Source organism: Heterodontus francisci, chromosome 4, assembly GCF_036365525.1.
Source record: "Heterodontus francisci isolate sHetFra1 chromosome 4, sHetFra1.hap1, whole genome shotgun sequence".
NCBI classification, from domain to species: domain Eukaryota; kingdom Metazoa; phylum Chordata; class Chondrichthyes; order Heterodontiformes; family Heterodontidae; genus Heterodontus; species Heterodontus francisci.
The window spans coordinates 4,454,297-4,481,716 of NC_090374.1; the positions used below are offsets into that span (position 1 = coordinate 4,454,297).

A 27,420-nucleotide genomic window follows, 5' to 3' on the forward strand; every position below is an offset into this window, starting at 1 on the left:
CTCAAACATGGATTTAACATCTCACAAGGAACTAACACACAACAAACAACACTGGGAGAGACTGAGATACAAAGATAGAACTGATAGTGAATTACAGGCTGGGACCAAATTGAGGGCTTCCGGTGGATATTCTGTGGCAAGTAAGTTCAAGGCAAATTATTGATCTGATTAGGAAATTGCATCAGCGATCGGAGACAGAGAGTAGGGATAAGGGGCAGGTGCTCTAATTGGCAGGATGTGACTAGTGGTGTTCTGCGAGGATCTGTGATGGAACCTTAACTATTCACCGTATTGAATAATGACTTAGATGACGAAATAGAAAGCCACATATCCAAATTTGTAGACCGGTGGCATTGTAAGCAGTTGAAATGGAAACATAAAATTGCAAAGATATAAATGGATTAAGTGAATGGTGTTACGAGAATACTTTTTTTCTGTAAAATATGTTTTAAGGATTTATAGTTGAATTATGGACATTGATTCATCTGGAATCTTGAGGAGATGCTAAACTTTGTGTTTTTAAAAATTCACCAGAAGGTTCCTGGATTTGACTTGTAAACAAGTCTTACTGGAAGGCACCTGTCTATGGATAATCACCCAGCAGGGGCTGTTTTGACTTGGGGAGATGTTTACAAAGAGTTGACAGGTCAAGATTTATGGAGGTCATGAGGCGTGACTTCTGGAATGTTTTTAGCTTCAGTTTGAACTGTTACAATAGACAGTTGGTTTTTGCTTGCAAGAAGATGACCCGGCTCATCTTGAAAAGAAACCCTATATACAGTGCATTAGTTTCTTGTTTACAACTGTATTTGACGAAACCCTGCATATTGAATGTGTGGTATCTTAAAATCCTTGTTGCTGCATTTCTGCTGTAAGACCTATCTGAAACCTCTGTAGCTGCAGTTCTTGGAAAGCCTACCCAAACTGATCTTCAACATTGCCTGGAAAGAATTGTTCCAAGAAGATCCCAGTGACAGCCATCTATACGCATTTGGAACGCCAAACCAAAACCAAGTATAAGTATTTTGCCTATTTTTTTTTTGTTTTCTTTGTAACAGCGCAGTAAACAACAATCCCTTTTACTTTTCTGGTTAACCAGAGTATGTATGTGTGCATGTGAGGGGCTAAGATAAATAAGGGGCTTCAATATTTCAAATTATGTATATTTTACTTAATTATTGGTTAAGACTTATAAAATCATAAGAACTAGGAGCAGGAGTAGGCCCTCCGGCCCCTCGAGCCTGCTCCGCCATTCAATAAGATCATGGCTGATCTTTTCGTGGACTCAGATCCACTTACCCGCGCTCCCACCGTATCCCTTAATTCCTTTATTGTTCAAAAAGATATCTACCTTAGCTTTAAAGACGTTTACTGAAGAAGCGTCAACTACTTCACTGGGCAAGGAATTCCATAGATTAACAACGCTCTGGGTGAAGAAGTTCCTTCTTAATTCAGTCCTAAATCTGCTCCCTCTAATCTTGAGGCTATGCCCTCTTGTCCTAGCTTCACCTGCCAGTGGAAACATCCTCTCTACTTGTATCTTATCTATTCCCTTCATGATTTTATATGTTTCTATAAGATCCCCCCTCATTCTTCTGAACTCCAATGAATATAATCCCAATCTACTCAGTCTCTCCTCATAAGCCAACCCCCTCAACTCCGGAATCAACCTAGTGAACCTCCTCTGCACCCTCTCCATGCCAGTATATCCTTTCTCAAGTAAGGAGACCAAAACTGCACACAGTACTCCAGGTGCGGCCTCACCAGTACCTTATACAGCTGCAACATAACCTCTCTGCTTTTAAACTTAATCCCTTTAGCAATGAAGGACAAAATTCCATTTGCCTTCCTAATTACTTGCTGTACCTGCAGACCAACCTTCTGCGATTCATGCACAAGGACACCTAGGTCCCTCTGCATAGCAGCATGCTGCAACTTTTTACCATTCAAGTAATAATCCTTTTTCCTGTTACTCCTACTGAAATGAATGACTTCACATTTATTAACATTGTATTCCATCTGCCAGACCTTTGCCCACTCACTCAATGTATCTATGTTCCTCTGCAAAGTTTCACAGTCATCTGCACATTTTGCTCTGCCACTCATCTTAGTGTCATCTGCAAACTTTGACACCCTACACGTGGTCCCCAACTCCAAATCATCTATATAAATTGTAAATAATTGCGGTCCCAACACCGATCCCTGAGGCACACCACTAGTGACTGATTGCCACCCAGAATAGCACTCATTTATCCCCACTCTCTGCTTCCTGTTAGTCAACCAATCCTCTATCCATGCTAATACTTTACCCCTAACGTCATGCCTCCTTATCTTATGCAGCAGCCTCTTGTGCGGCACCTTGTCGAAGGCCTTTTGGAAATCTAGGTACACCACATCCACTGGGTCCCCATTGTCCACCTTGCTCGTAATGTCATCATAGAATTCCAAAAGATTTGTCAAGCATGCCCTGTTTTATAATAAACTGATAATTTTGTTGTTTATTAAATAAACCTGGTTGGTGTGTTTTATTCTGGGAAAAATAGAATATATGGTTGACCGTATCAGTATGTGTGAAAATGCAAATATATTTTGTGAACTGTGGAGAAGTGGGACTAGAATAAACAATGCACTCCTCCCGCCTCAGTCGTAACATATAATTGGGGGCTCGTCTGGGATAAACCCAACGCCGACGATGAAGTTCAATTGTAAGTGGGGTAATGATAATTGAGAAAGGGAAAAATAAAAGGAACCAGGTTTCTTGTGTAATACAGTAACGTTTACACCACCAGCATGTTGCTGCAACTCTTCTGGGGAAGGAGGATGCATCCCTGCGTGGTTTGAGATACTTAACCAAGGTTAAGCTAATAGAATTGGCAGAAAAATTGGGGTTAGAGTTCAAACCAGGAGCTGAAAACCAGACATAATTGAAGTAATAGCATAACATTTGAAATTGGAAGAAGAAAGCAAACTATGGATAGTGCAGTTGAATTAGCTTAAATTCGAATTCGCTTACAGATGAAGCAGGAACAAGAAATGGAAACATTTAAGCCTGACAAGGAAAAAGAAATAGAAATAAGAAAACGTGAACTAGAAAAAGAATTTACAATAGAAAAATGAACTAGAATTGCACAGAGAAAGAGAAGGAAGGGAACTCAAAGTTAAAAAGCTGGAACTAAGACAACAGGGTGGTCTTGAACCAGTGAAGATTCTTGTGAGGAAAGATCTGATTCCAGCCCAGGACTCAGTGGAAATCTGTATAAAGTTGTACAAGCCCTCCCTATGTTTCAGGAAAGTGATGTAGAGGCATTTTGCATTTCATTTGAAAAGACAGCCAAACAGATGAAGTGGTCAAAGGAAAGCTGGACACTGCTTATGCAAAGCAGGTTGATGGGCAGAGCTCAAAATTTATGCCATGCTTTCTGAGGAGGTTTCTGCAGATTGAGATGGCAAAAAGGCTATTCTCGCTGCCTATGATTTAGTCCTTGAATCTTACCAACAGAAATTTTGGAACCTCCTGAGATCGTCTGGGCAGATGTATATAGAATTTGAGAGTAAAGCAAATTAATTTTGATCGTTGGATATGGGCACTAAAGATGGAAGCCACATATGGGAACCTTAGGGAACTAATTCACCTGTAAGAATTTAAGAATTCACTCCCTCCATTATTAAGAAACCATATAAAGAACGAGAAGGTTTCAACAGCCAGACAGGCAGCAGAAATTGCTGATGATTATGAGCCTGTGCATAAGCACAAACCCTTTGTCTGTCACCCCCTCAAACCTAAGACAGATAGAAGGTGAAGGGTGAAAGGAAGGCAAGTAGCCGGAAACAATTAGGAACAGCTGGGAATGCCCCAGGATCTCCTCCTCAGGCCAGAAAGGAAGATGCTGAGGGTAGCAGTGAGGTCCGCAAGCCCCAATGTTACCATTGCCATAAGATGGGACTCTACAATCAGAATGCTGGAAGTTGCAGGGTAAACCCATGGGACTTATTGGGGTACACAAAGCCAATGGGCCCTGACCGAGAGTACAGCAGATCAGGCTGTAGCTTTGACTGTAGCTGTAAGTCTAAAAATCAAAAACTAAAGTGAGTGCAGGGGTTGTGAGTAAGATTTCTGAGAGTTATAGGGAATTCTTGTCGAAAGGAAAAGTAACTCCTTATCCCGCGAGTGAGTCGGGTAAACATATAGTTATACTTTTGCTGGGGAAAGGCAAAACATTACCACCAGAGTGCAGTGAATGCTAAAGTTTTAGTGAATGGTATTGGCGGGGAGTATATACCTGTACCTTTGTATCGGGTGCACCTAGAGCGTGACCTAATGTCTGGAAAGGTAACTGTAGCAATTGTCCATCGATGGAGTTGACCTACTCCTGGGGAATGATTTGGCTGGAGAAAAAGTAATAGCTTCTCCAGTATTCACGGAAAAACCAAGTGAAGTTAAAGAGACAGAACAGTTACAGGAAAAGGTTCCAGGAATTTTTCCTTCGTGTGTAGTAACCCGAGCAATGGCTAAACAAGTTCCATTGTCAAAGGTGAAATTGGCACCCAGACAGATAGCCAAATATCTGAAACTTTCTTTGTGGAGTTGGATAATCCAAAGGAAATGTTTAATAAGTCTACTCTGATCATGGCTCAGCAAGCTGATCCAGAGTTAAATAAAGTGGCACAATCAGCTCTAACAGAAGCTGAGACAAAATGAGTTCCAGAAGGCAACGATGTTAAAAATGGGATTCTGATGAGAAAGTGGAGACCTCCTCACAGACCTGCAGGCGAAGAATGGACGGTTGTTCATCAGATAGTGGTACCGCCAAAGTATCATCGGGAACTATCAAGGATAGCGCATGAAATTCCTGTAGCGAGGCATGTGGGGATCCGGAAGACCAAATCACTTATAAGTCAAAATTTTTACTGGCCAGGTTTTCCAAGGACATGGTGCAATTTTGTAAAACGTGCCATACGTGCCAGATTGTGGGAAAACTGCAACCTGCCATAAAACCGGCACCTCTAATTTTCATACCAGTTTTTAGGAAACCATTTAGTTGGGTTTTGGTAGACTGTGTAGGACCTTTACCGAAAACAAAAGCGGGACACTGATATTTACTCACTATCATGGATATGGCTACTTGATTCCCAGAGGCCATTCCCTTGAGAACAATTCCTGCTAAGGTAATGGTAGAGAAGTTAACCCAGTTCTTCACTAGATATGGATTACTGATTGAGATTCAAGCGGATCAAGGTTTCAATTTTATGTCTAAAATTGTTCAAGAAGTTATGAATAATTTGAGTATAACACAGTTAAAGTCTTTAGCTTACATAGGGAGCTTTAGAAAGGTACCATCAGACCCTCAAAATGATGCTCAGGGAATACGGTCATGAATATCCCTATAATTGAGATAAAAGGCCAGAATTTCTTTTGTTTGCCACTAGGGATTTGCTGAATGAGTCTTCCGGTTTTAGTCCTTTTGAATTAGTTTATGAACATGAGATAAGAGGTCCTCTAAAACTGATCAAAGAAAGGTTTTTAGAAGAGGGATGAATCTTCTGTACTAGATTATGTATCCGTGTTCCATGAACAGCTCACAAGAGCTTGCAAAGTGGCTCAGGAACACCTCAAAGCTTCCCAAACAACTATGAAAAAATGGGCAGACATGCATGCTAAGACCCAAACATTTCAAGCAGGGGTTGAGCTGTTAGTATTACTGCTTTTACAGGGTGAACTGCTGAAAGCATGATTCAGTGGTCCATATAAAGTGGTCAAGAGAATTGGTGAAGTGAATTATTTAATTGACATCCCAGATCACTGGAAAAAGAGTCAACTGTGCCATATCAATATATTAAAACAATATTATTGCTGGGAGGAGGATCAACAAGCACAGGTATGTCAGGTAGTAGGGTCAGTGAAGGATGAAAGAGATGGTGAGGATGAGGCAGAAGGAGGCCTAGACAATTCTCAAATTGAACCTCCTACTCTCCAGTTAGCTAATACTGAATTGCTAGGGAGATTAAACATCATTTCATATTTAGATGAAAAAGAATAAGGAGACCGAGCAAGGCTACTCACAGCACTTAAAATAGTCTGTGGAGATAAGCCAGGATATACAACCTTAGCCACACATCATGTGGATGTAGGGAAATCCTTTCATGTAAAACAGCATCCTTATCGCTTAAGTCCAGAAAAACAGGCCCAGGTAAAAGCAGAAATCAATACACGCTGGAAAACCACCTAATTGAACCCAGTCAAAGCAGCTAGAGTTCACCAGTAGTATTAATGCCTAAACCTGACAGTTCAACTTGACTTTGCATAGACTACAAAAAATGTTAATGCAGTAACAAAGGCAGATTCCTACCCAATTCCTCGCTTGGAAGACTGTATTGACAGAGTGGGCAGTGCCATATTTCTTACAAAGATAGATTTGTTAAAGGGATACTGGCAAGTTCCTTTAACACGCTGAGCTAAAGAAATATTGGCTTTTGTCATACCGGATGGCCTTTTCCAGTGCTGAATGACGCCATTCGGGCTAAAGAATGTCCCAGCAACCTTTCAGAGACTAATGAACAAAGTGGTAGCCAGTGTTCCTAACTGTGTGGTTTACCTTGATGAGGTGCTGGTATACAGTGACACTTGGAAGGACCACTTGGAACAACTAGAAGCTCTGTTTAGAAAATTACAATCAGCTGATTTAGTAATAAACCTTGCCAAAAGTGAATTTGCGAAAGCGAGAGTGACCTACCTCGGGCATATAGTAGGGAATGGATAAGTGTTGCCAAGAATAGCAAAAGTACAAGCATTGATGGAGTTCCCTACCCCTAAGACTAAGCAAGAAATGATGAGAGCTGTGTAGTTTCTACCAAATGATTGTACCAAATTTTATCACTATAGTTACTCCACTGACAGATTTGCTACAGAAAAAGAAAACCAAGGTAGTGTGATCAGGGGAGTGCCAAGCCTCTTTTGAGAGGCTGAAAGCTGTTTTGATTAATGAACCAGTATTGTCTGCTCCAAATTTCACTAAGCCTTCAAGGTAGCAATTGATGCTCATGACCTGGGGGTCAGTGCAGTCCAGTTATAAGACGATGAATCAGGTATAGAAAGGCCAGTGGGATACTTTTCAAAGAAGCTAAATTGACACCAAAAAAGATATTCAGCAGTGGAAAAAGAAAGCCTAGGTCTATGATTGGCTCTTAAACATTTTGAAGTTTATGTCTACCACAACTACAGAGAGACAATGATATATACTGATCATAACCCCCTAGCCTTTGTGGAAAAATGTAAAAACCAGAATGCCAGACTATTCCGATACAACCGTTTACTATTCCAGCCCTATCACTTAAAGATTATCCACATTGCGGGCAAAAATAATGTTATTGCAGATGCTTTATCGAGAATCTAACTTTGAGTTATATGAATGCAAAGATGATACAAAGCAAAATTGTATTAAATACAGGTAAAGGGTGAAAGGGGATGAATGTGAAAATGTATTTTAAAATGTTGTCATCTTCTGTTTTTTTACACTTTGTAATGAAATGCATGTAAAAATGGTTTCATTTCTCCAAGGGTGGAGGGGTTATGAGAGTACTTCTATTTTGTTTTGTAAAATATGTTTTAAGAATTTATAGTTGAATTATGGACATTGGTTCATCTGGAATCTTGAAGAGATGCTGAACTTTGTGTTTTTTTTAAAGAGGTCACCAGAAGGTTCCTGGATTCAGTTTGTAAACAAGTCTTACTAGAAGGCACCTGTCTGTGGATAATCACCCAGCAGGGGTTGTTTTGACTTGGGGAGATGTTTACAAAGAAATGACAAGTCAAAACTTTGACTTGTCAGGAGGCTTGACACCTGGAATGTTTTTAGCTTCAGTTTAAACCATTATAAAAGATAGTTGGCTTTTGCCTGCCAAAGAAGACCCAGCTCTCACTCTCTCTTGAAAATAAATCCTGCATAGAGTGTGTCAGTTTCCTTTTTCCAACTGTATTTGAAGAAACCCTGCACATTGAATGTGTGGGAAATGAAACGCCTGTTGCTGCATTTCTGCTGTAAGACCTATCTGAAGCCTCTGTAGCTGCATTTCTTGGAAAGCCTACCCAAACTGATCTTCAACATCGCTTGGAAAGATCCCAGTGACAGCCGTCTTTACGCATTAGGGACGCTAAACCAAAACCAAGGACAAGTATTCTGCCTAAGTGTTTTTTTTCCTTTGTAACAGAGCTGTAAACAACAATCCCTTTTATTTTTTTCCGGTTAACTGGGGTAAGTGTATGTGTGTGTGAGTGAGAGGGACTAAGATAAATAAGGGGCTTAAATATTTCAATTTGTATCTATATGTTTTACTTCAGTATTGGTTAAGACTTGTTTTATAATAAACTGATAATTTTGTTGTTTATTAAAGAAACCTTGTTGGTGCGTTTTATTCTGGGAAAAATTGAGTTGACTGTATCGGTAAGAGGGAAAATGTAAATATATGTTGTGACCTGTAGAGAAGTGGGACTAGAATAAACAGTGCACTCCTCCCAACTCGGTCATAATAATGGGAACAATTGTGGCAAGTGGATTTGAATCGAGTCAAATGTGAGGTCATCCACTTTGGAGATAGAACAGGTTACTTTCTAAATGGTGAAAAGCTAGCAACACTGGAGGCCCAGAGAGACTTGGGGGTCCGGGTTGGGGGGGGGGGGGAGGTGGGGGGGCGTGGGGGGGAAGAGAGGGAGAGGGAAATCTCAGAAATGTGCAAGAACTATAGAATGGTGATATTGGGGTACTTTAATTACCCAAATATCGATTGGGATAATGTTAAAGTGTAAGGAGGGGGAGGAATTTCTGAAATGTGTTGAGGAGAACTTCCTTGATCAATATGTTCTTGGTCCAACTAGAAAGGAGGCATTGCTAGATCTGGTGCTGGGGAATGAGGTGGCCAAGTGGACTAAGTATCTGTCAGAGAACACTTAAGGAAGAGTGATCATCGTATATAAGGTAATGGAATATAAGGTAATATAAGGTAATGGACTTGTAATGGAAAAGAGCAAGGAACAACTTAAAGTAGAACTTCTAAATTGGAAGAAAGCTAACTTCAATGGGATGACAGGGTAAATTGGAACTAAAGACTGACAGGAAAAATTATCAGAACACTGAGTGATCTTTAAACAGGAGATTTTTCAGGTACAGGCTAGGTACATTCTAACAAGGGTGAAAGATAAGGAAACCAAAAACAGGGCTCCTTGGATAACAAGGGAAATAGAGAATATGATGAAAGAAAAAAAAGAGGGTGTATGATGCATGTCAGGTGAATTCTTCAAGTGAGAACCAGGTCACATATAATAAGTTGAGAGGGGAAGTGAAGAGAAAAATAATACTGCCAAAGAGAGAATGAGAATATAATGGCAGTTAGCATAAAAGGGAACCCAAAAATCTTCTACTGGCATATAAATAGTAAGCGGGTAATAAGAGGTGGAGTGGGGCCTACTGGGGACAAAGAGGGTGATATATGCTTAGAGGCACAGGGCAAGGCTAATATACTTCAATGAGTACTTTGTATCGGTGTTTACTAAGGAAGAGGAATTTGACAAAATATCGGTAGAAGCGGAGATGATAGAGGGAATGGATGGGGTGAAAATTGAAGAGGTAGAACTAGAGGTAGGAACTCTCAACACATTTAAAAATTACTTGGATATGCACTTGAAGTGCTGTAACCTACAGGGCTACGGATCAAGGGCTGGAAGGTGGGATCAGGCTGGATAGTTCTTTTTTCAGCTGGCACGGACATGATGGGCCAAATGGCCTCCTTCTGTGCTGTAAACTTCTATGATTCCATCATTCTGTGTGAGATTAGATGGAGGCTGGATTCTATTAGTATCGCTCATTAAAAAATGAAAATCAGAAATAAAACCGGACTGTGTTGCACTCAGATCAAGGTTAACAGATGTTTTATCTTTCTTCTCCATCAGTTGTGACTCCCTTAATTCTGAAAGGCTGCTCCTGAAATGGATGTTAGTTGTTTATCTCTCAGAAGCTGTCAGGCCTTAATGTGTGATTCAGCTTGTTGGTTGATGGGTTGACTTGCTGAGAGCTGAGAGAAGTTTGATGTTAGACGCTGACCTGACTCCACATTGCGTGATGTTGTGGTTGTGGTGGCATTAACATTGAAATGTATCCTCATCACATGCACTGATCAAGGTACAATCTGATTTAACACGTCTTTTGTGGTTGTTATTTTTGAGGCTGAGAAATGCCATATCTGGTGTATATAATCAGGGTCACATCGTGAGTCTGAATCTGCAACGTTGCTCTTCCTCCCTCAGAAACTGCTTTGAAGCTTTTTTCTGTCTCATTAGAAGGGAGGTGAGAGTGACTGCCCTTGACATCAAGACAGCATTTGACTAAGTGTGCCATCAAGTCAATGGAAATCAGGGAGAAAACTCTCCATTGGTTGGTCATACCTTTTTTTCATTCATTCATGGGATGTGGGCTTCATTGGCTGGGCCAACATTTATTGCCCATCCCTAATTGTCCTTGAACTGAATGGCTTGCTAGGCCATTTCAGACAGTAGTTAAGAGTCATAGAGTTCTACAGCACAGAAACAGATCCTACGGCCCATCATGTCCATACCGGCCATCAAGCACCTATCTATTCTAATCCCATTTTCCAGCACTTGGCCTTGTCAACCACATTGCTGTGGGTCTGGAGTCACATGTAGGCCAGACCAGCTAAGGACAGCAGATTTTCTTCCCTTAAAGGACATTAATGAACCAGTTGGGTTTTTACAACAATCGACAATGGTTTCATGGTCACCATTCTACTAACTTTTTTTAAAATTGCAGATTTTTATTAATTGAATTCCAATTTCACGATCTGCCATGGTGGGATTTGAACTCATGTCCCCAGAGCGCTAGCCTGGGCCTCTTCATTACCACTACACCACCACCTCACCTAGCACAAAGGAAAATGGTTGTGGTTGTTGGAGGCCAATCATCTCAGTCCCAGGACATAATTGCAGGAGATCGTCAGGGTAGTGTCTTAGGCCCAACCATCTTCAGCTGCTTCATCAATGACCTTCCCTCCATAATGTCAGAAGTGAAGATGTTCGCTAATGATTATACGATGTTCAATACCATTTGCAACTCCTCAGATAGTGAAGCAGTCTGTGTCCATATGCAGCAAGACCTGGACAACATTCAGGCATGGGCTAGTAAGTGGCAAGTTACATTCACACCACTCAAGTGCCAGGCAATGACCATCTCCAACAAGAGAATCTAACCATCTCCCTTTGATGTTCATAGGATTATGTAGGATATACGGAACAGATACAGGCCATTCAGCCCAACCAGTCCATGCTGGTGTTCCTGATCCACTTGAGCCTCCTCCTGTTCTTCCTCATCTAAATCTATCATTGTAACATTCTATTCCCTTCTTCATATGCTTGTCTAGCTTCTCTTAAATGCATCTATACTATTCCCATGCTCTGTAGTAGCGAGTTCCACTTTCTCACCACTCTCTGGGTAAAGAAGTTCCTTCTGAACTCCCTACTGGATTTTTTGGTGACTATCTTAGATTGAGGATCTCTAGTTATTCTCTTCCCCACAAGTGGAATACAATGGTAATGCAGTAGATATAATTTAGCTGGACTTTTGATAAGGTGCCCTATAATAGACTAATGAATAAGGTCAGAGAATGCAGAGTCAGGGGACAAGTGGCAGAATGGATTGCTAACTGGCTTCAAGACAGAAAGCAGAGAGTGGGAGTAGAGAGTGGGAAATGGTGTACATTCTCTATTCACTCTATAAAATCTTTCATTATTTTAAAGACCTTTATCAGGTCACTCCTCAGCCTTCTTTTTTCTAGAGAAAACAGACCCAGTCTATTCATCCTTTCCTGATATGTATACCCATGCATTTCTGGTATCATCCTAGTAAATCTCATCTTCATCCTCTACAGTGCCTCTATATTCTTTTTATAATATGCCAACCAGAACTGAACTCTAAGAGTGGTCTAACCAAGGTTCAATACAGGTTTAGCATTAACATCCCTATTTTTCAATTCTATCTCTAGAAATAAAGCTTATTGCTTGGTTTGCATTTTTTTAATTAAATGGCCTCGTTAACCTGTGGTACAACATTTAGTGATTGGTGTGTTTGTACTCTGAGATCCCTTTGTACATCTACCGCACCTGGACTCTCACCTCTCAAGTAAAAAGTGACTCCCTATTCTTCCTACCAAAATGTACTACCCTCACATTTATCTGTGTTGAATTTCATTTGCCATTTATTTGTCCATTTTGTCCATTCTGCAAGTTTATTAATGTCCTCCTGTAATTTGTTGCAGTCCTCCTCAGTATTGACTATTCCCCACCCCACCCAATTTGGTGTCATCTGCAAATTTAGAAATTGTGTTTTTGATTCCAAAGTTCAAATCGTTAATAAATTGTGAACAGCAATGGTCCAAGCACTGATCCAGTGGAACACCATTTCCCAATCCGAATAACTACTCTCTACTCTCACTCTCTGCTTTCTGTCTTGAAGCCAGTTAGCAATCCATTCTGCCACTTGTCCCCTGACTCTGCATTCTCTGACCTTATTCATTAGTCTATTATAGGGCACCTTATCAAAAGTCCAGCTAAATTATATCTACTGCATTACCATTGTTTACTCTCTCTACCTCCTCAAAAAATTGGTCAAGCATCTTTTAATATCCACACTGACTATTCATTATTATGTCTTTCTTTTCTAGATGTTCTTCTATTCTCTCCTTTAGTAAGTATTCCATTGTTTTCCAACCACCGATATTAAGCTGACTGGTCTATAGTATCCTGGGCATGTTCTGTCCCCCTTCTTAAATATAGGAATTACATTGGCTATCCGCCAGTCCTCTGGAACTACACATTTTTCTAACAAATTATTAACTACATGTAGTCTCTGCTATCTCTTCCCACGATTCTTTTAAAATGTGTGGATGCAATCCATCTGGACCAGGGGCTTTATCTTTGAGTTTGATTAGTTTCAATACATTTCCCTTTTTTCAAATTTTAAATGCACTTATCTCATTGCTCATCTCATCATTCAATGTCATGTCTACCTGTTCTATTTCCCTTGTAAATACCGAAGTGATATAATTTAATATTCCTGCCATCTCTCTAATGTTACCTGTGGTATTATCCTGCCTCTCTCTTAATGGCCCTATTCCCAACCCAGCCTTCCTTTTTTTTCATTTATGTGACAGTAAAATATTTTATTTTTTGTTTTATGTTGTCATGTTCCTGTAGTTTTTTTTCAGAATATGCAGTTTGCCTTTAAGGCTTTCAAGGGATCAGTTTTGCTTGAAGAGCCAGCAAGCCTCAGCAGTTATAGGAAGGGACATTTTCGTTGCCTTAGAAACAGCCATTTGGAGACTGCGATTCAAAGGATGCATTCTCATTACCATGGAAACAGTCACTGGGAGTGAGTGTCATGCGATACATTTGTTACAATTCAGTTTTGAACTGGCTTATGAGTTGAAGACAGTTTTGTGCTAACAGAGCACACAGACAGAAAACACAGACAGCTGTTGTGTTGGCACTGAAAAAGAGCTCTCAACCATTTAAGCTGAAGGAAATAGGATTTCTGTCTGTTTAATTCTCGAAATTCTAAAAGGTCAAGCCAAGACAGAGATCTCTGGTAGTTTAAAATGAAGAAAAGGAAGTTAGACTGTGACAATCTTTTATCCCTTAAAAAACTCTAAAGTTAGATTGTTTCCATTGAAACTGTTTGAAAGTTGTTAACTGTTGAAATTCGCTTGAGAAGGAAAGCAACATTCTGCAGGGACTTTGAACAACATTCTGCGAGGACTTCGAACAACATTGGACTGGAAATTTGCAAGGACTCTAATTTTTAAATGTTCATAGTGTTCTTTCTTCTAATTAAAGAGTTAACTTATTGATTGAAACTCACCTGGTTTGGTTAGCCTCATTCGGGGGTTAATAGATGGTACAATTTGACTGGGTCTTTCTTTAATTTGGAAAGTTTGTAAATGATATGTTAGCTGATCTGTGGAAGGACGGGATTGAGTTAACAGTACGTTGGTCCCACCACAATCAGAATCGTATATTTTGATTGGGGGCTTTGACAGGAGCTTAACAATGTTCCTTGATAATTTAATTTCATAGTTCCTCTTTGCCTTCCTGATTTTTTTTACTTCTCTTCGTATTCACTCTTATCATGCACACCTCTGCTGTCTATGTATTTAATATAAGCCTCTTTCCTAACCCTCAACTGTTCCATTATAGGAACATAGGAGCAGGAGTAGGCCATTCAGCCCTTCGAGCCTGCTCCGCCATTCAATATGATCAAGGCTGATCATCTACCTCAACGCCACTTTCCTGTGTTATCCCCATATCCCTTGAAGTCATTAGCATCTTTATTCTTCATATGTCTTTATTCAACCATGGAGTCTTACTAATGTTTAGTATGTTCTTTCCTTTTAGGAACATAGGAACAAAAGTAGGCCATTCAGTCTGCTCAGCCATTCAATACGATCATGGCTGATCATCCACTTCAATGCCTTTTTCCCACACTATCCTTCGTTGCACTCCTTCTATGGCAATAATATCCTTCCAAAGGTAAAGGGACCAAAACTGCACACAGTCCTCCAGTTGCGGTCTAACCAAGGTCCCATACAATTGAAGCAAGATTTCACTACTCCTGTACTCAAATCCTCTTGCGATAAAGGCTAACATACCATTTGCCTTCTTAATTGCTTACTGTACTTGCATGTTAGCTTTCAGTGACTTATTGACAAGGACACCCAGGTCCCTTTGTACATCTACACTTCCTAATCTCTTACCATTTAAGAAATACTCTGCACATCTATTCTTCCTACCAAAGCGGATAATCTCACATGGGCTGCATTTATTGCCCATCCCTAATTGCCCTTGAGAAGGTGATGGTGAGCTGCCTTCTTGAACCACTGCAGTCCACGTGGGGTAGGTACGCCCACAGAGATGTTAGGAAGGGAGTTCCAGGATTTTGATCCAGTGAAGGAAAGGCAATATATTTCCAAGTCAGGATGGTTTATGGCTTGGAGGGGAACTTGCAGGTGTGGAAAGAGATGCAGTGGTTTTTGTCGAGGTTGTCGAAGCAGGTACGATAGCAACGTTTAAGGGGCATCTTGACAATTACATGAATAGGATGGGAATAGAGGGATACGGTCCCTGGAAGTGCAGAAGGTTTTAGTTTAGGCAGGCATCAAGATCGGCGCAGGCTTGGAGGGCTGAATGGCCTCTTCCTGTGCTGTACTGTTCTTTGTTCATTCCGAGCAGCTCAGTAACACAGGCATCTGTGCTCTACGGTCTGTTCCCAGGGACGTATACCGAGATAAACATCAACTTCTGCTGGAGGAACATCAACTCGGTGAAAGACGCTCTTTGGTCTGCCCAAAACTTGCTGGTCTTCCAGCGCAAAGAGTTGTCCACGACCGGGTGTTGCAGACCGGCACATTCCAAGGTCCAGGACCACATGCTGAGGGACGCACTAAAGCTTGGGGCAGACGCCGCAAAGGCTCAATGGGGAAAGGCCGCTGTGTAAGGTCCTCCCACCATAGTGAACAGAGGGGCTGGAATCTGTGTAAAACCCCTCGGGCTGTATACACCAAAACATGGATTTGCTGTGTAATGCAAATGTACATTGCATGTAAAATGGAATGGAAGGGTTGTGAGGCAACTCACATTCTGTATTGAAGAAAACTAATTTCTTTTGCACTTTCTGGAATGTCAACTTGGAACTGTTTTGTAATTTTTTTTTTCCACAGATTTTTATGAATAAAATATATTTTTGGAAAAAAAAACTTGCAGGTGGTGATGTTACCATGCATCTGCTGCCCTTGTCCTTCTAGGCAGTAGAGGTCATGGGTTTGAAAGATTTGATCGAAGGAGTTACTGCAAAGCATCTTGTAGATGGTACACACTGCTGCCACTGTGCGTTGGTGGTGGAAGGAGTGAATGTTGAAGGTGGTGGATGGGGTGCCAATCAAGCGGGCTGCTTTGTCTTGATGGTGTCGAGCTTGAGTGTTGGAGCTGCAGCCATTCAGGCAAGTGGAGAGTATTCCATCATACTCTGGACTTATACCTTGTAGCTTTGGGGAGTCAGGAGGTGAGTTACGCGCCACAGAATTCCTAGCCTCTGACCTGCTCTTGTAGCCACAGCATTTATGTGGCTGGTCCAGTTCAGTTACTGGTCAATGGTTTCAGGATGTTGATAGTGGGGGGTGAAGCGACGGTAATGCCATTGAATGTCACGGGGAAGATGACAGGATTCTCTCTTTTTGGAGATAGTCATTGCCTGGCCCTTGTGTGGCATGAATGTTACTTGCTACTTATCAACCCAAGCCTGGATATAGTCCAGGTGGCTAAAGGGCTGGTGTGGGAAAGAGTGGTTCTTTTTCATAGGGCACTGGCACCAGCTCTGGGACACGAAGGAGCAAGTCCTGGCAGAAAGGGTAAATAGGGAGGTGAAAAAGGCTTTAAACAATAAGGAGGGAGGAATCTACAAGAAATGTAAGCAGGCTAAATGTAAACAAAACAGAAAAGCAGAGCAAAGGAAGGTATAAAGTAATGGAGGACATTGATGGCAAGGGAATAAATAGAGGTATAGAAGAGGAGTCTAAAAAGATGGTTAAACATAAAGTGAGAGGAAATCCCATTAAAAATGCGGTCAAATATTTGTACACCAATGCACACAGTGGGCTGGATTTTATGAAGGTGACGAAGGCCCTGACGCCAGGCCAGAAAGACGAGGGGAATCCAGCTTTGGCTGTTGTGAGGGACCCTGGCTGCATTTGACAGTGCTCAGACAGTTAACTGTCCAGTGCCAGGGCCCCGGTCCCTTTGAGGACTGAGAACCTGCCTCCAAGTGCTGCCGGCCATCAGAAGGCTGATCGCTCAGCAGTTCAGCAGCACCACCAGGAGCAGTGGCGACTGCTGGGACTGCAGCAGGCAAGCCAGGCGAGGAGTGGGAGGGGTGGGCCGGATGGGGGGAGTGGTTGTTGAGGACACGTGCTAGTGAGTATAGGAATAGGAGGATAGAGCAGCTGAATGCGTGGCTGAGGAGGTGGCGCAGGAGGGAGGGCTTTAGATTCTTGGATCACTGGGTCTGTTTCTGGCAAAGGTGGGACCAGTACAAGTTGGACGGGTTGCACCTGAACCGGAATGGGACCAACATCCTGGCTGGGAGGTTTGCTAGTGCTGTTGGAGGGGGTTTAAACTAATTTGGCAGGGGGATGGGATACAGAGTGGAGGTACAGTAGGGGGTGAGGCACAGCCAAATATAGAAGAGAAACTGAGTCAGTCTGGAAGCAGAGCAAATATCGACCTGCTAAGGCACAAGGGAAAAATGAAAGGCTGGATTGCATCTATTTTAATGCAAAGAGTCTTACTAGTAAGGCAGATGAATTGAGGGCGTTGATTAGCACATGGGAATATGATATTATTGCTAACACAGAGACATGGTTGAGGGAGAAGCAGGACTGGCAGCTCAATATTCCAGGGTATAGATCTTCAGGCGTGACGGGGGAGGGGGTAAAAGAGGAGGTGGCATTGCACTGTTGATCAAGGAGTCATGGAGCAAAGGCAAACAATATGTTAATGTGTGTTGAAAGACAAAGCATTAGTACCGAGAGGGTGTTAATGGACTGAAAACTGAACAGCCACAAGTACAAACATGAAAAAAAACAGTGTGTAAGCAAACTGAACAAACTAAAATAAAATAAATACAAAAAAAAAAGAAAAAAGAAAAAAATAACTAAAAATAAATGAATTGAGGGCATTGATTAGCACAAGGGATTATGATATTATTGCTATCACAGAGACATGGTTGAGGGAAGGGCAGGACTGGCAGCTCAATATTCCAGGGTATAGAATCTTCAGGTGTGACGGGGGAGGGGGTAAAAGAGGAGGTGGCATTGCACTGTTGATCAAGGAGTCAATTACTGTAGTAAGGGGGGGATGACATCTTCAAATGAGGCCATATGGGTAGAACTTAAAAACAAAAAGGAGGCAATCTCTTGGCTGGGAGAGTACTACAGGCCTCCAAACAGTCAGGGAGAGATAGAGGAGCAGATATGTAGGCAAATCTCAGAGAGGTGTAAAAGTAATAGGGTAATAATAGTAGGGGATTTCAACTCACCTAATATCAACTGGGATAGTCTTAGTGCAAAAGGTTTAAAGGGGGCGGAAATCTTAAAATGCATACAGGAGAGCTTTTTGAGCCAGTACGTAGAAAGTCCTACAAGAGAAGGGGCAGTACTGGACCTAATCCCAGGGAATGAAACTGGACAAGTGGTAGAAGTATCAATGGGGGTGCATTTTGGGGATAGTGACCAAAACTCTAAGATTTAAGGTTGTTATGGAAAAGGACAAAGACGGGCCAGAAATAAAGGCACAGAATTGGGGGAAAGCCGTTTCAATATGATAAAACAGGATCTGGCCAAAGTGGACTGGGAGCAGCTACTTGTCGGAAAGTCTACATCAGACCAGTGGCAGTCATTCAAAGAGGAAATAGTGAGTGTTCAGAGCCAATATGTACCTGTTAAGGTGAAGACTCGGACCAACAAGTCCAGGGAACCCTGGATGCCAAGGGATATAGAGGATTGGATCAGGAAAAAAATGAAGGCTTATGGCAGATTCGGAACATTGAATACAGTGGAGGCACTAGAGGAGTATAGGAAGTGTAGGGGGGGTACTAAAAAAAGTAATTAGGAGAGCGAAGAGGGGACATGAAAAACACTGGCGGGCAAGATAAAGGAAAATCCTCAGGTGTTTTATAAGTATATTAAGAGCAAGAGGATAACGAGGGAAAGAGTGGGGTCCATTAGGGACCAAAGTGGCAATCTGTGTTTTAAGCTGGAGGACATAGGTGAGGTTTTAAATGATTACTTTGCATCTGTGTTCACTATGGAGAAGGACGATGTAGGTGTAGAGATCAGGGAGGGGGATTGTGATATACTTGAACATATTAGCATTGAAAGGGAGGAAGTATTAGCTGTTTTAGCGGGCTTAAAAGTGGATAAATCCCCAGGCCCATTTGGGATGCATCCGAGGCTGTTATGTGAGGCAAGGGAGGAGATAGCAGGGGCTTTGACACAAATTTTCAAATCCTCTCTGGCCACAGGAGAGGTACCAGAGGACTGGAGGACAGCGAATGTGGTACCATTATACAAGAAGGGTAGCAGGGATAAACCAGGTAATTACAGGTCGGTGAGTCTAACATCAGTGGTTGGGAAAATATTGGAAAAAATTCTGAGGGACAGGATTAATCTTCACTTGGAGAGGCAGGGATTAAGCAGGGATAGTCAGCATGGCTTTGTCAGGGGGAGATCATGTCAAACTAACTTGATTGAATTTTTCGAGGCGGTGCCCAGATGTGCAGATGAGGGTAAAGCAGTTGATGTAGTCTACATGGACTTCAGTAAGGCTTTTGATAAGGTCCTGCATGGGAGATTGGTTAAGAAAATAAGAGCCCATGGGATCCAGGGCAATTTGACAAAGTGGATCCAAAATTGGCTTAGTGGCAGGAGGCAGAGGGTGATGGTCGAGGGTTGTTTTTGCGAGTGGAAGCCTGTGACCAGTGGTGTACCGCAGGGATCGGTGCTGGGACCCTTGCTGTTTGTAGTGTACATTAATGATTTAGACGTGAATATAGGAGGTATGATCAGTAAGTTCACAGATGACACGAAAATCGCTGGTGTCGTAAATAGTGAGGAGGAAAGTTTTTGATTACAGGACGTTATAGGTGGGCTGGTAAGATGGGCAAAGCAGTGACAAATGGAATTTAATCCTGAGAAGTGTGACATGATGCATTTTGGGAGGACTAACAAGGCAAGGGAATATACAATGGATGGTAGGACCTGAGGAAGTACAGAAGGACAGAGGGATCTTGGTGTACTTGTCCATAGATCACTGAAGGCAGCAGCACAGGTAGATAAAGTGGTTTCGGAAGGCACATGGGATACTTGCCTTTATCAGCTGAGGCATAGAATATAAGAGCAGGGAGGTTATGATGGAGCTGTATAAAACACTAGTTAGGCCACAGCTGGAGTACTGTGTACAGTTCTGGGCTCCACACTATTGGTAGGATGTGATTGCACTGGAGAGGGAGAAGAGGAGATTCACCAGGATGTTGCCTGGGCTGGAGCATTTCAGCTATGAAGAGAGACTGAAAAGGCTAGGGTTGTTTTCCTTGGAGCGGAGAAGGCTGAGGGGAGAGACCTGATTGAGGTATACAAAATTATGAGGGGCATTGATAGGGTTAGATAGGAAGAAACTTTTTCCCTTAGCGGAGGTGTCAATAACCAGAGGGCATAGATTTAAGGTAAGGGGCAGGAGGTTTAGAGGGGATTTGAGGAAAAATATTTTCATCCAGAGGGTGGTTGGAATCTGGAACGCACTGCCTGAAGAGGTGGTAGAGGCAGGAACCCTCACAACATTTAAGAAGCATTTAGATGAGCACTTGAACCGCCATAGCATACAAGGCTATGGGCCAAGTGCAGGAATATGGGATTAGAATAGTTAGGTGCTTGATGGCCGACATGGACATGATGGGCCGAAGGGCCTGTTTCTGTGCTGTATAACTGTATGACTCTAACAAGGGGAGGTGTTGGTGCAGAGGCGGCCTTTGCCACTGGGGGCCCTCTGTGGGGTCCCCTCACGCAGCCCACAGGGAGGCTGCTTGGTGTTATTGGCGGTCTCCACATTGTGTGGCTGCCACCAGCGATTGGTAAAATACAGTGGGCAGTGGGAACAGGCCCTTAGGTGGTCATTAATTGGCAACTTTTGGGCCACAATTGTCCTCTGGGTGTGCAGGCCTTCCTCAGCCTTCCCCATGTCTGACAAAATTGAATGGCATCGGGAAGGTGACGGGCGCTCCACCTGCTGCCTTCCCTCACTATTTTATGGGCCCCCGTGCCACCCTGCTTGTCCCTAGAGGGCTGTAGTAATAATAACAGGAGAGCCAGCGACTCCCACATCCCAAGGTACTGCACAAAATGACAGGGATCCACCCACTCCATTTCAGACATGTGGTTGCCACTTTAAAGAATCCACAATCTACTCACACAATCACTGCCCAAATCGTACCTCCCAGTTTCCTGATCGATCATTGGCACTGAGGCAGTTAACTGTACATCAGCCACGCTAACCAATGGGATCCGTGAAAACTCCTTGCTTTCCTCCGGTGGGATGTTCCCTCCCATTCCTTTGTAATAATCCTGCAGGAATCGGTGTGTGTCCTGGAACCGATCGATCTCCACCTAGCAAAGAAACCAGCGGTGTAGTGAGATTCCCTTTACCCCAGTGTGCCCTGCCCCTCTGGGTGTTTGTTCCCCTCACCCCAGTGTGCCCTGCCCCTCTGGGTGTTTGTTCCCCTCACCCCAGTGTGCCCTGCCCCTCTGGGTGTTTGTTCCCCTCACCCCAGTGTGCCCTGCCCCTCTGGGTGTTTGTTCCCCTCACCCCAGTACCACCGTGCTAAATGGGATAGATTTAGAACAAATCTAGCAACTCAAAACTGGGCATCCATGAGGCGCTGTGGGCTTTCAGCAGCAGAATTGTATTCAACCACAATCTGTAACCTCATGGCCCAGCATATCCCTCACTCTACCATTACCATCAAGCCAGGGAACCAACCATAGCTCACTGAAAGTGCAGGAGGGCATGCCAGGAGCAGCACCAGGCAAACCTCAAAATGAGGTGTCAACCTGATGAAGCAACAACTCAGAACCATTAACATGCCAAACAACGTAAGCAGCATGTGATACAGCTAAGCGATCCCACAACCAACGGATGAGATCTAAGCTCGACACACCAGTTACATCCAGTCATGAATTGTTGTGGACAATTAAACAACTGACTGGAGGAGGAGGCTCGACAAACAGCCCCATCCTCAATGATGGGGGAGCCCAGCACATCAATGCAAAAGACAAGGCTGAGCATTTGCATCCATCTTTACAGATGCCAGACTTCAGCCAATTTGATTCACTCCGTGTGATATCAAGAAACGACTGAAGGCACTGGATACTGCAAAGGCGACGGGCCCTGACAACATTCTGGCAATAGTACTGAAGACCTGTGCTCCAGAACTTGCCGCGCCCCGAGACAAGCTGTTCCAGTACAGCTCCAACACTGGCATCTACCCTGCAATGTGGAAAATTGTCCAGGGATGTCCTGTACACAAAAAGCAGGACAAATTCAATCCGGCCAAATACCGGATCAGTCTACTCTCAATCATCAGTAAAGTGATGGAAGGTGTCGTCGACAGTGCTATCAAATGGCACTTGCTCAGCAATAACCTGCTTACTAACGCTCACTTTGATTCCGCCAGGGCCACTCAGTTCCTGACCTCATTACAAATTTGGTTCAAACATGGACAAAAGAGCTGAACTCAAGAGGTGAGGTGAGAGTGACTGCCCTTGACATCAAGGCAGCGTTTGACTGAGTATGGCATCAAGGAGCCCTAGCAAAACTGTGGTCAATGGGGATCAGGTGGAAAACCCTCCACTGGCTGGAGTCATACCTAGCGCAAAGGAAGATGGTTGTGGTTGCTGGAAGTCAATCACCTCAGCTCCAGGACATCACTGCAGGAGTTCCTCAGGGTAGTGTCCTAGGCCCAACCATCTTCAGCTGCTTCAATGACCTTCCTTCAATCATAAGGTCAGAAGTGGGGATGTTCGCTGATGATTGCACAATGTTCAGCACCATTCGTGACTCCTCAGATACTGAAGCAGTCGGTGTAGAAATGCAGCAAGACCTGGACAATATCCAGGCTTGGACTGATAAGTGGCAAGTAACATTCATGCCACACAAGTGCCAGGCAATGACCATCTCAAACAAGAGAGAATCTAACATCTCCCCTTGATGTTCAATGGCATTGCCATTGCTGAATCTCCCACTATCAACATCCTGGGGGGCACCATTGACCAGAAACTGAACTGGACCAGCCACCTAAATACTGTGGCTACAAGAGCAGGTCAGAGGCTAGCAATCCTGCAGCGAGTAACTCACCTCCTGACTCCCCAAAGCCTGTCCACCATCTACAAGCAACAAGTCAGGAGTGTGATGGAATGCTCTCCACTTGCCTGGATGGGTGCAGCTCCAACAACAGTCAAGAAGCTTGACACCATACAGGACAAAGCAGCCCACTTGACTGGCACCCCATCCATAAACATTCAGTCCCTCCACCATTGACGCACAATGGCAGCAGTGTGTACCATCTATAAGATGCACTGCAGCAACTCACCAAAGCTCCTTAGACAGCACCTTCCAAACCTGCGACCTCTACCAACCGGAAGGACAAGGGCAGCAAATGCATGGGAACACCACCACCTGCAAGTTCCCCTCCAAGTCACACACCATCCTGACTTGGAACTATATCACCGTTCCTTCACTGTCAGTGGGTCAATATCCTGGAACTCCCTTCCTAACAGCACTGTGGGTGTACCTAACCCACACGGACTGCAGCGGTTCAAGAAGGCAGCTCACCACCACCTTCTCAAGGACAATTAGGGATGGGTAATAAACGCTGGCTTAGCCAGCGACACCCACATCCCATGATTGGATAAAATAAAAGTCATACTCCAAAGTGTCGAGAACAAAATTGAGGCTGAAACTCCTGAGGGAGAGCTGCCCTGACAGAGGGGCAGTACTGAGGGAGCTCTGCACTCTTGGAGGGTGCAGGTAGTTTTGGGGTGGTTAGAATTAGCTTTATTATTTACTTTACTCTTTAATCTGATACTAAGGCATTAGTTAAAGGAGTCAGTTATATTTTATTTCAATGTATTAAAAGAAATTCATAGTCACAGTTAATCTGACAGCCTTGATGGAGTATTCATTAAGTTACAGTATTGTTTAATTTGCTAATGTATAACTTTAAATATTCAGTTCATTTGTAATCTGTGATCAGAAGAGCTGGCCATTCATGTTAAGCGAGGCATTACGGGCTCCCAGTAACCCTTTGTTATTTCAAGGCTGAGAAGCCTCCACAGGTAACATTAATCAGATTGTATCTCTGAGAATGAAGGAAGTTCTGTGCAGAAGAGACAATATTTCAGCCCAAGTGCTTGGGAACTTGGACAGCATACGTACTCCTTTGTTCATGTTACCAGGTGTCTTATCTCAATTTGAAGTCGTAATTAAAAACCAATCTAATGAGGATAGTAACAGCTAGAACCAATTACTAGGCCAGCATGCCCCTGATTGCTAGAGGGCATGTTGGTCAGAAAGAGTTTAAAACAGAAGTCTTGTAAGGTTTCGGCGTGCAGGGACCAATAAGAGTCACAGAAATAGAACTCCAGCACATGTGAAGATAACAAAAGAACTATCAGACCAGACAGACCGAGAGGGTCTTCACATCACCTGAGTCAATTAACGCAGTAAGGAGGGATGATATCTCAGAAGGCTCCTCAAATGAGGCCATATGGTAGAACTTAAAAACAAAAAGGGGGCAATCACTTTGCTGGGAGTGTACTACAGGCCTCCAAACAGTCAGGGAGAGATAGAGGAGCAGATATGTAGGCAAATCTCAGAGAGGTGTAAAAATAATAGGGTAATTTCAATAGTAGGGGATTTCAACTCCCCCATATTAACTGGGATAGTCTTAGTGCAAAAGACTTAAAGGGGGCGGAATTCTTAAAGTGCATCCAGAAGAGCTTTTTGAGCCAGCACGTAGAAGGTCCTACCATTATCATAGCTGATTTTAATCTGCATATAGACTGGACAAATCAAATTGGCAAGGGTAACATGGAAGATGAATTTGTAGAGTGCATCAGGGACTGTTACTGAGAACAATACGTTGGAGAACCTATCCGGGAACAGGCTATTTTAGATTTGGTATTGTGTAATGAGGTAGGATTAATAAGAGATCTCGTAGTTAAGGATCCTCTAGGGGGAAATGATCATAACATGGTAGAATTTCAAATTCAGTTTGAGGGAGAGCAACTCGGGTCTCAAACCAGTGTCTTCAACTTAAACAAGGGCAATTACAGAGGTATGAAGAAAGAGTTGTCTAAAGCGGGCTAGGAAAATAGACTAAAGGGAAAGTCAGTAGATGAACAGTGGCAGTCTTTTAAGCAGATATTTCATAACACTCAGCAAACATTTCTTTGGGTCAGAAGGAAGGACTCGATGAGAATGATGAACCACCCGTAGATAACAAAGGAAGTTAAGGAGAGTATCAAATCAAAAACAAAAGCGTACAAAGTGGTGAAAGCTAGTGGTAGGCCAGAGGATTGGGAATTTTTTTTTATAGGAACCAGCAGCAGATGACTAAAAAACTGACAAAGAGGGAAAAAATTGATTATGAGAGTAAATTGGCAAGAAATATAAAAGCAAATAAGAGCTTCTACGGGTATATAAAAAGGAAGACAGTAGCTAAAGTAAGTGTGGGATCCTTAGAGGATGAGACTGGGGAATTAATAACAGGGAAATGGCAGATAATTTAAACCAATATTTTGCATCAGTCTTCACGTTGAAAGACACTATAAACATCCCAACAATAACAGATGAGCAAGATGTTAATGGGAGGGAGGAACTTGTAACAATCACTATCACAAGAGAAAAGGTGCTGGACAAAATGATGGGAATAAAGGCAGACAAGTCGCCAGGACCTGATGGCCCGCACCCAAGGGTTTTAAAAGAAGTGGCTGCAGAGATAGTGGAGGCATTGGTCGGACAGAGTCAACATGGTTTTACGAAGGGGAAATCATGTTTGACAAAAATGTTAGAGTTCTTTGAGGATATAACAAAGAGAATGGATAAAGGGGAACCTGTAGATGTAGTGTATTTGGATTTTCAGAAGGCTTTCGATAAGGTGCCACATAAAAGGTTACTGGACAAAATAAGAGCTCAGGGTATTGGGGGTAATGTGTTGGCATGGATTGAGGATTGGCTAACACACAGAAGGCAGTGAGTTGGGATCAATGGGTCTTTTTCAGGTTGGAAAGCCGTAACTAGTAGGGTGCCACAAGGATCAGTCCTAGGACCTCAACTATTTACTATCTATATTAATGACTCAGAGGAAGGGACAGAGTGTAGTGTATCCAAATTTGCTGACGATACAAAAATAGGTGGGATGGCATGTTGTGATGAGGACACAGAATCTGCAAAGGGATATAGATAGGTTAAGTAAGTGAGCAAAAACTTGGCAGATGGAGTTCAATGTGGGAAAGTGTGAGGTCATCCACTTTGGTAGGAAGAATAAAAAGGCAGATTATTATTTAGATGGAGAAAGACTATAAAATGCTGCAGTACAGAGGCATCTGGGTGTTCTTGTACATGAAACACAAAAAGTTAGCATGCAGGTGCAGCAAGTAATTAGGAAGGCAAATGGAATTTTGGCCTTTATTGCTAGGGGGTTGAGTTTAAAAATAGGGAAGTCTTGTTACAACTGTACAGGGTGTTGGTGAGGCCACACCTGGAGCACTGCATACAGTTTTGGTCCCCATATTTAAAGAAGGATATACTAGCATTGGAGGCAGTTCAGAAAAGATTCACTAGGCTGATTCCTGGGATGAAGGGGTTGTCTTATCAAGAACGGCTAAACAAGTTAGGCCTTTATTCATTGGAGTTTAGAAGAATGAGAGGCGACCTTATTGAAATATACAATATTTTAAGGGGGCTCGATAGGGTAGATGTTGAGAAGATGTTTCCACTAGTGGGGGAATCTCGAACTCGGGGACATAATTACAGAATAAGGGGGCACACATTTAAAACTGAGATACGAAGGAATTTCTTCTCTGAGGGTGGTGAATCTCTGGAATTCTCCTCAGAGTTGTAGAGGCTGGGTCACTAAATTTAAGGAGGAGGTAGATAGATTTTTGAAATCTCGGGGAGTCAAGGGTTATGCGGAGCAGGCCCGAAAGAGGAGTTGAGGCCTGGAACAGATCAGCCATGATCTTATTGAATGGTAGGGCAGGCTTGAGGGGCTGATTGACCTACTCTTGCCCCTATTTCTTATGTTCTTAATTCCCTTATCTGAGGGAATGAAGCCGGACAAGTGGTAGAAGTGTCAGTGGGAAAGCATTTCGGGAATAGTGACCATAAGTCTAAGATTTTAAAATAGTTATAGAAAAGGACAAAGATGGACTGGAAATAAAGGTACTGAATTGGGGGAAGGCCGATTTCAATATGATAAAACAGGATCTGACCAAAGTGACACAAGTTTTTCAAATCCTCTCTGGCCACAGGATAGGTGCCAGAGAATTGGAGGACAGCGAATGTGGTACCATTATTCAAGAAGGGTAGCAGGGATAGACCAGGTAATTACAGGCCGGTGAGTCTAACATCAGTGGTCGGGAAACTATTGGAAATAATTCTGAGGGACAGGATTAATCTCCACTTGGAGAGGCAGGGATTAATCAGGGATAGTCAGCATGGCTTTGTCAGGGGGAGATCGTATCTAACTTGATTGAATTTTT

The 27,420-nt window shown here is 42.8% G+C and overlaps 1 protein-coding gene across 3 annotated transcripts in view; it reads right to left on the bottom strand.

The window, feature by feature from the left end:
* Nucleotides 1-27,420, bottom strand: part of spef2 (sperm flagellar 2) — an 849,051-nt gene that overhangs the window by 162,557 nt on the left and 659,074 nt on the right. For all 3 annotated transcript variants that reach the window (XM_068029096.1, XM_068029094.1, XM_068029095.1), the window contains one exon: nucleotides 21,092-21,264. In XM_068029096.1, the coding sequence (XP_067885197.1) occupies nucleotides 21,092-21,264 (173 nt within the window). The remainder of the gene's footprint in view (nucleotides 1-21,091; nucleotides 21,265-27,420) is intronic.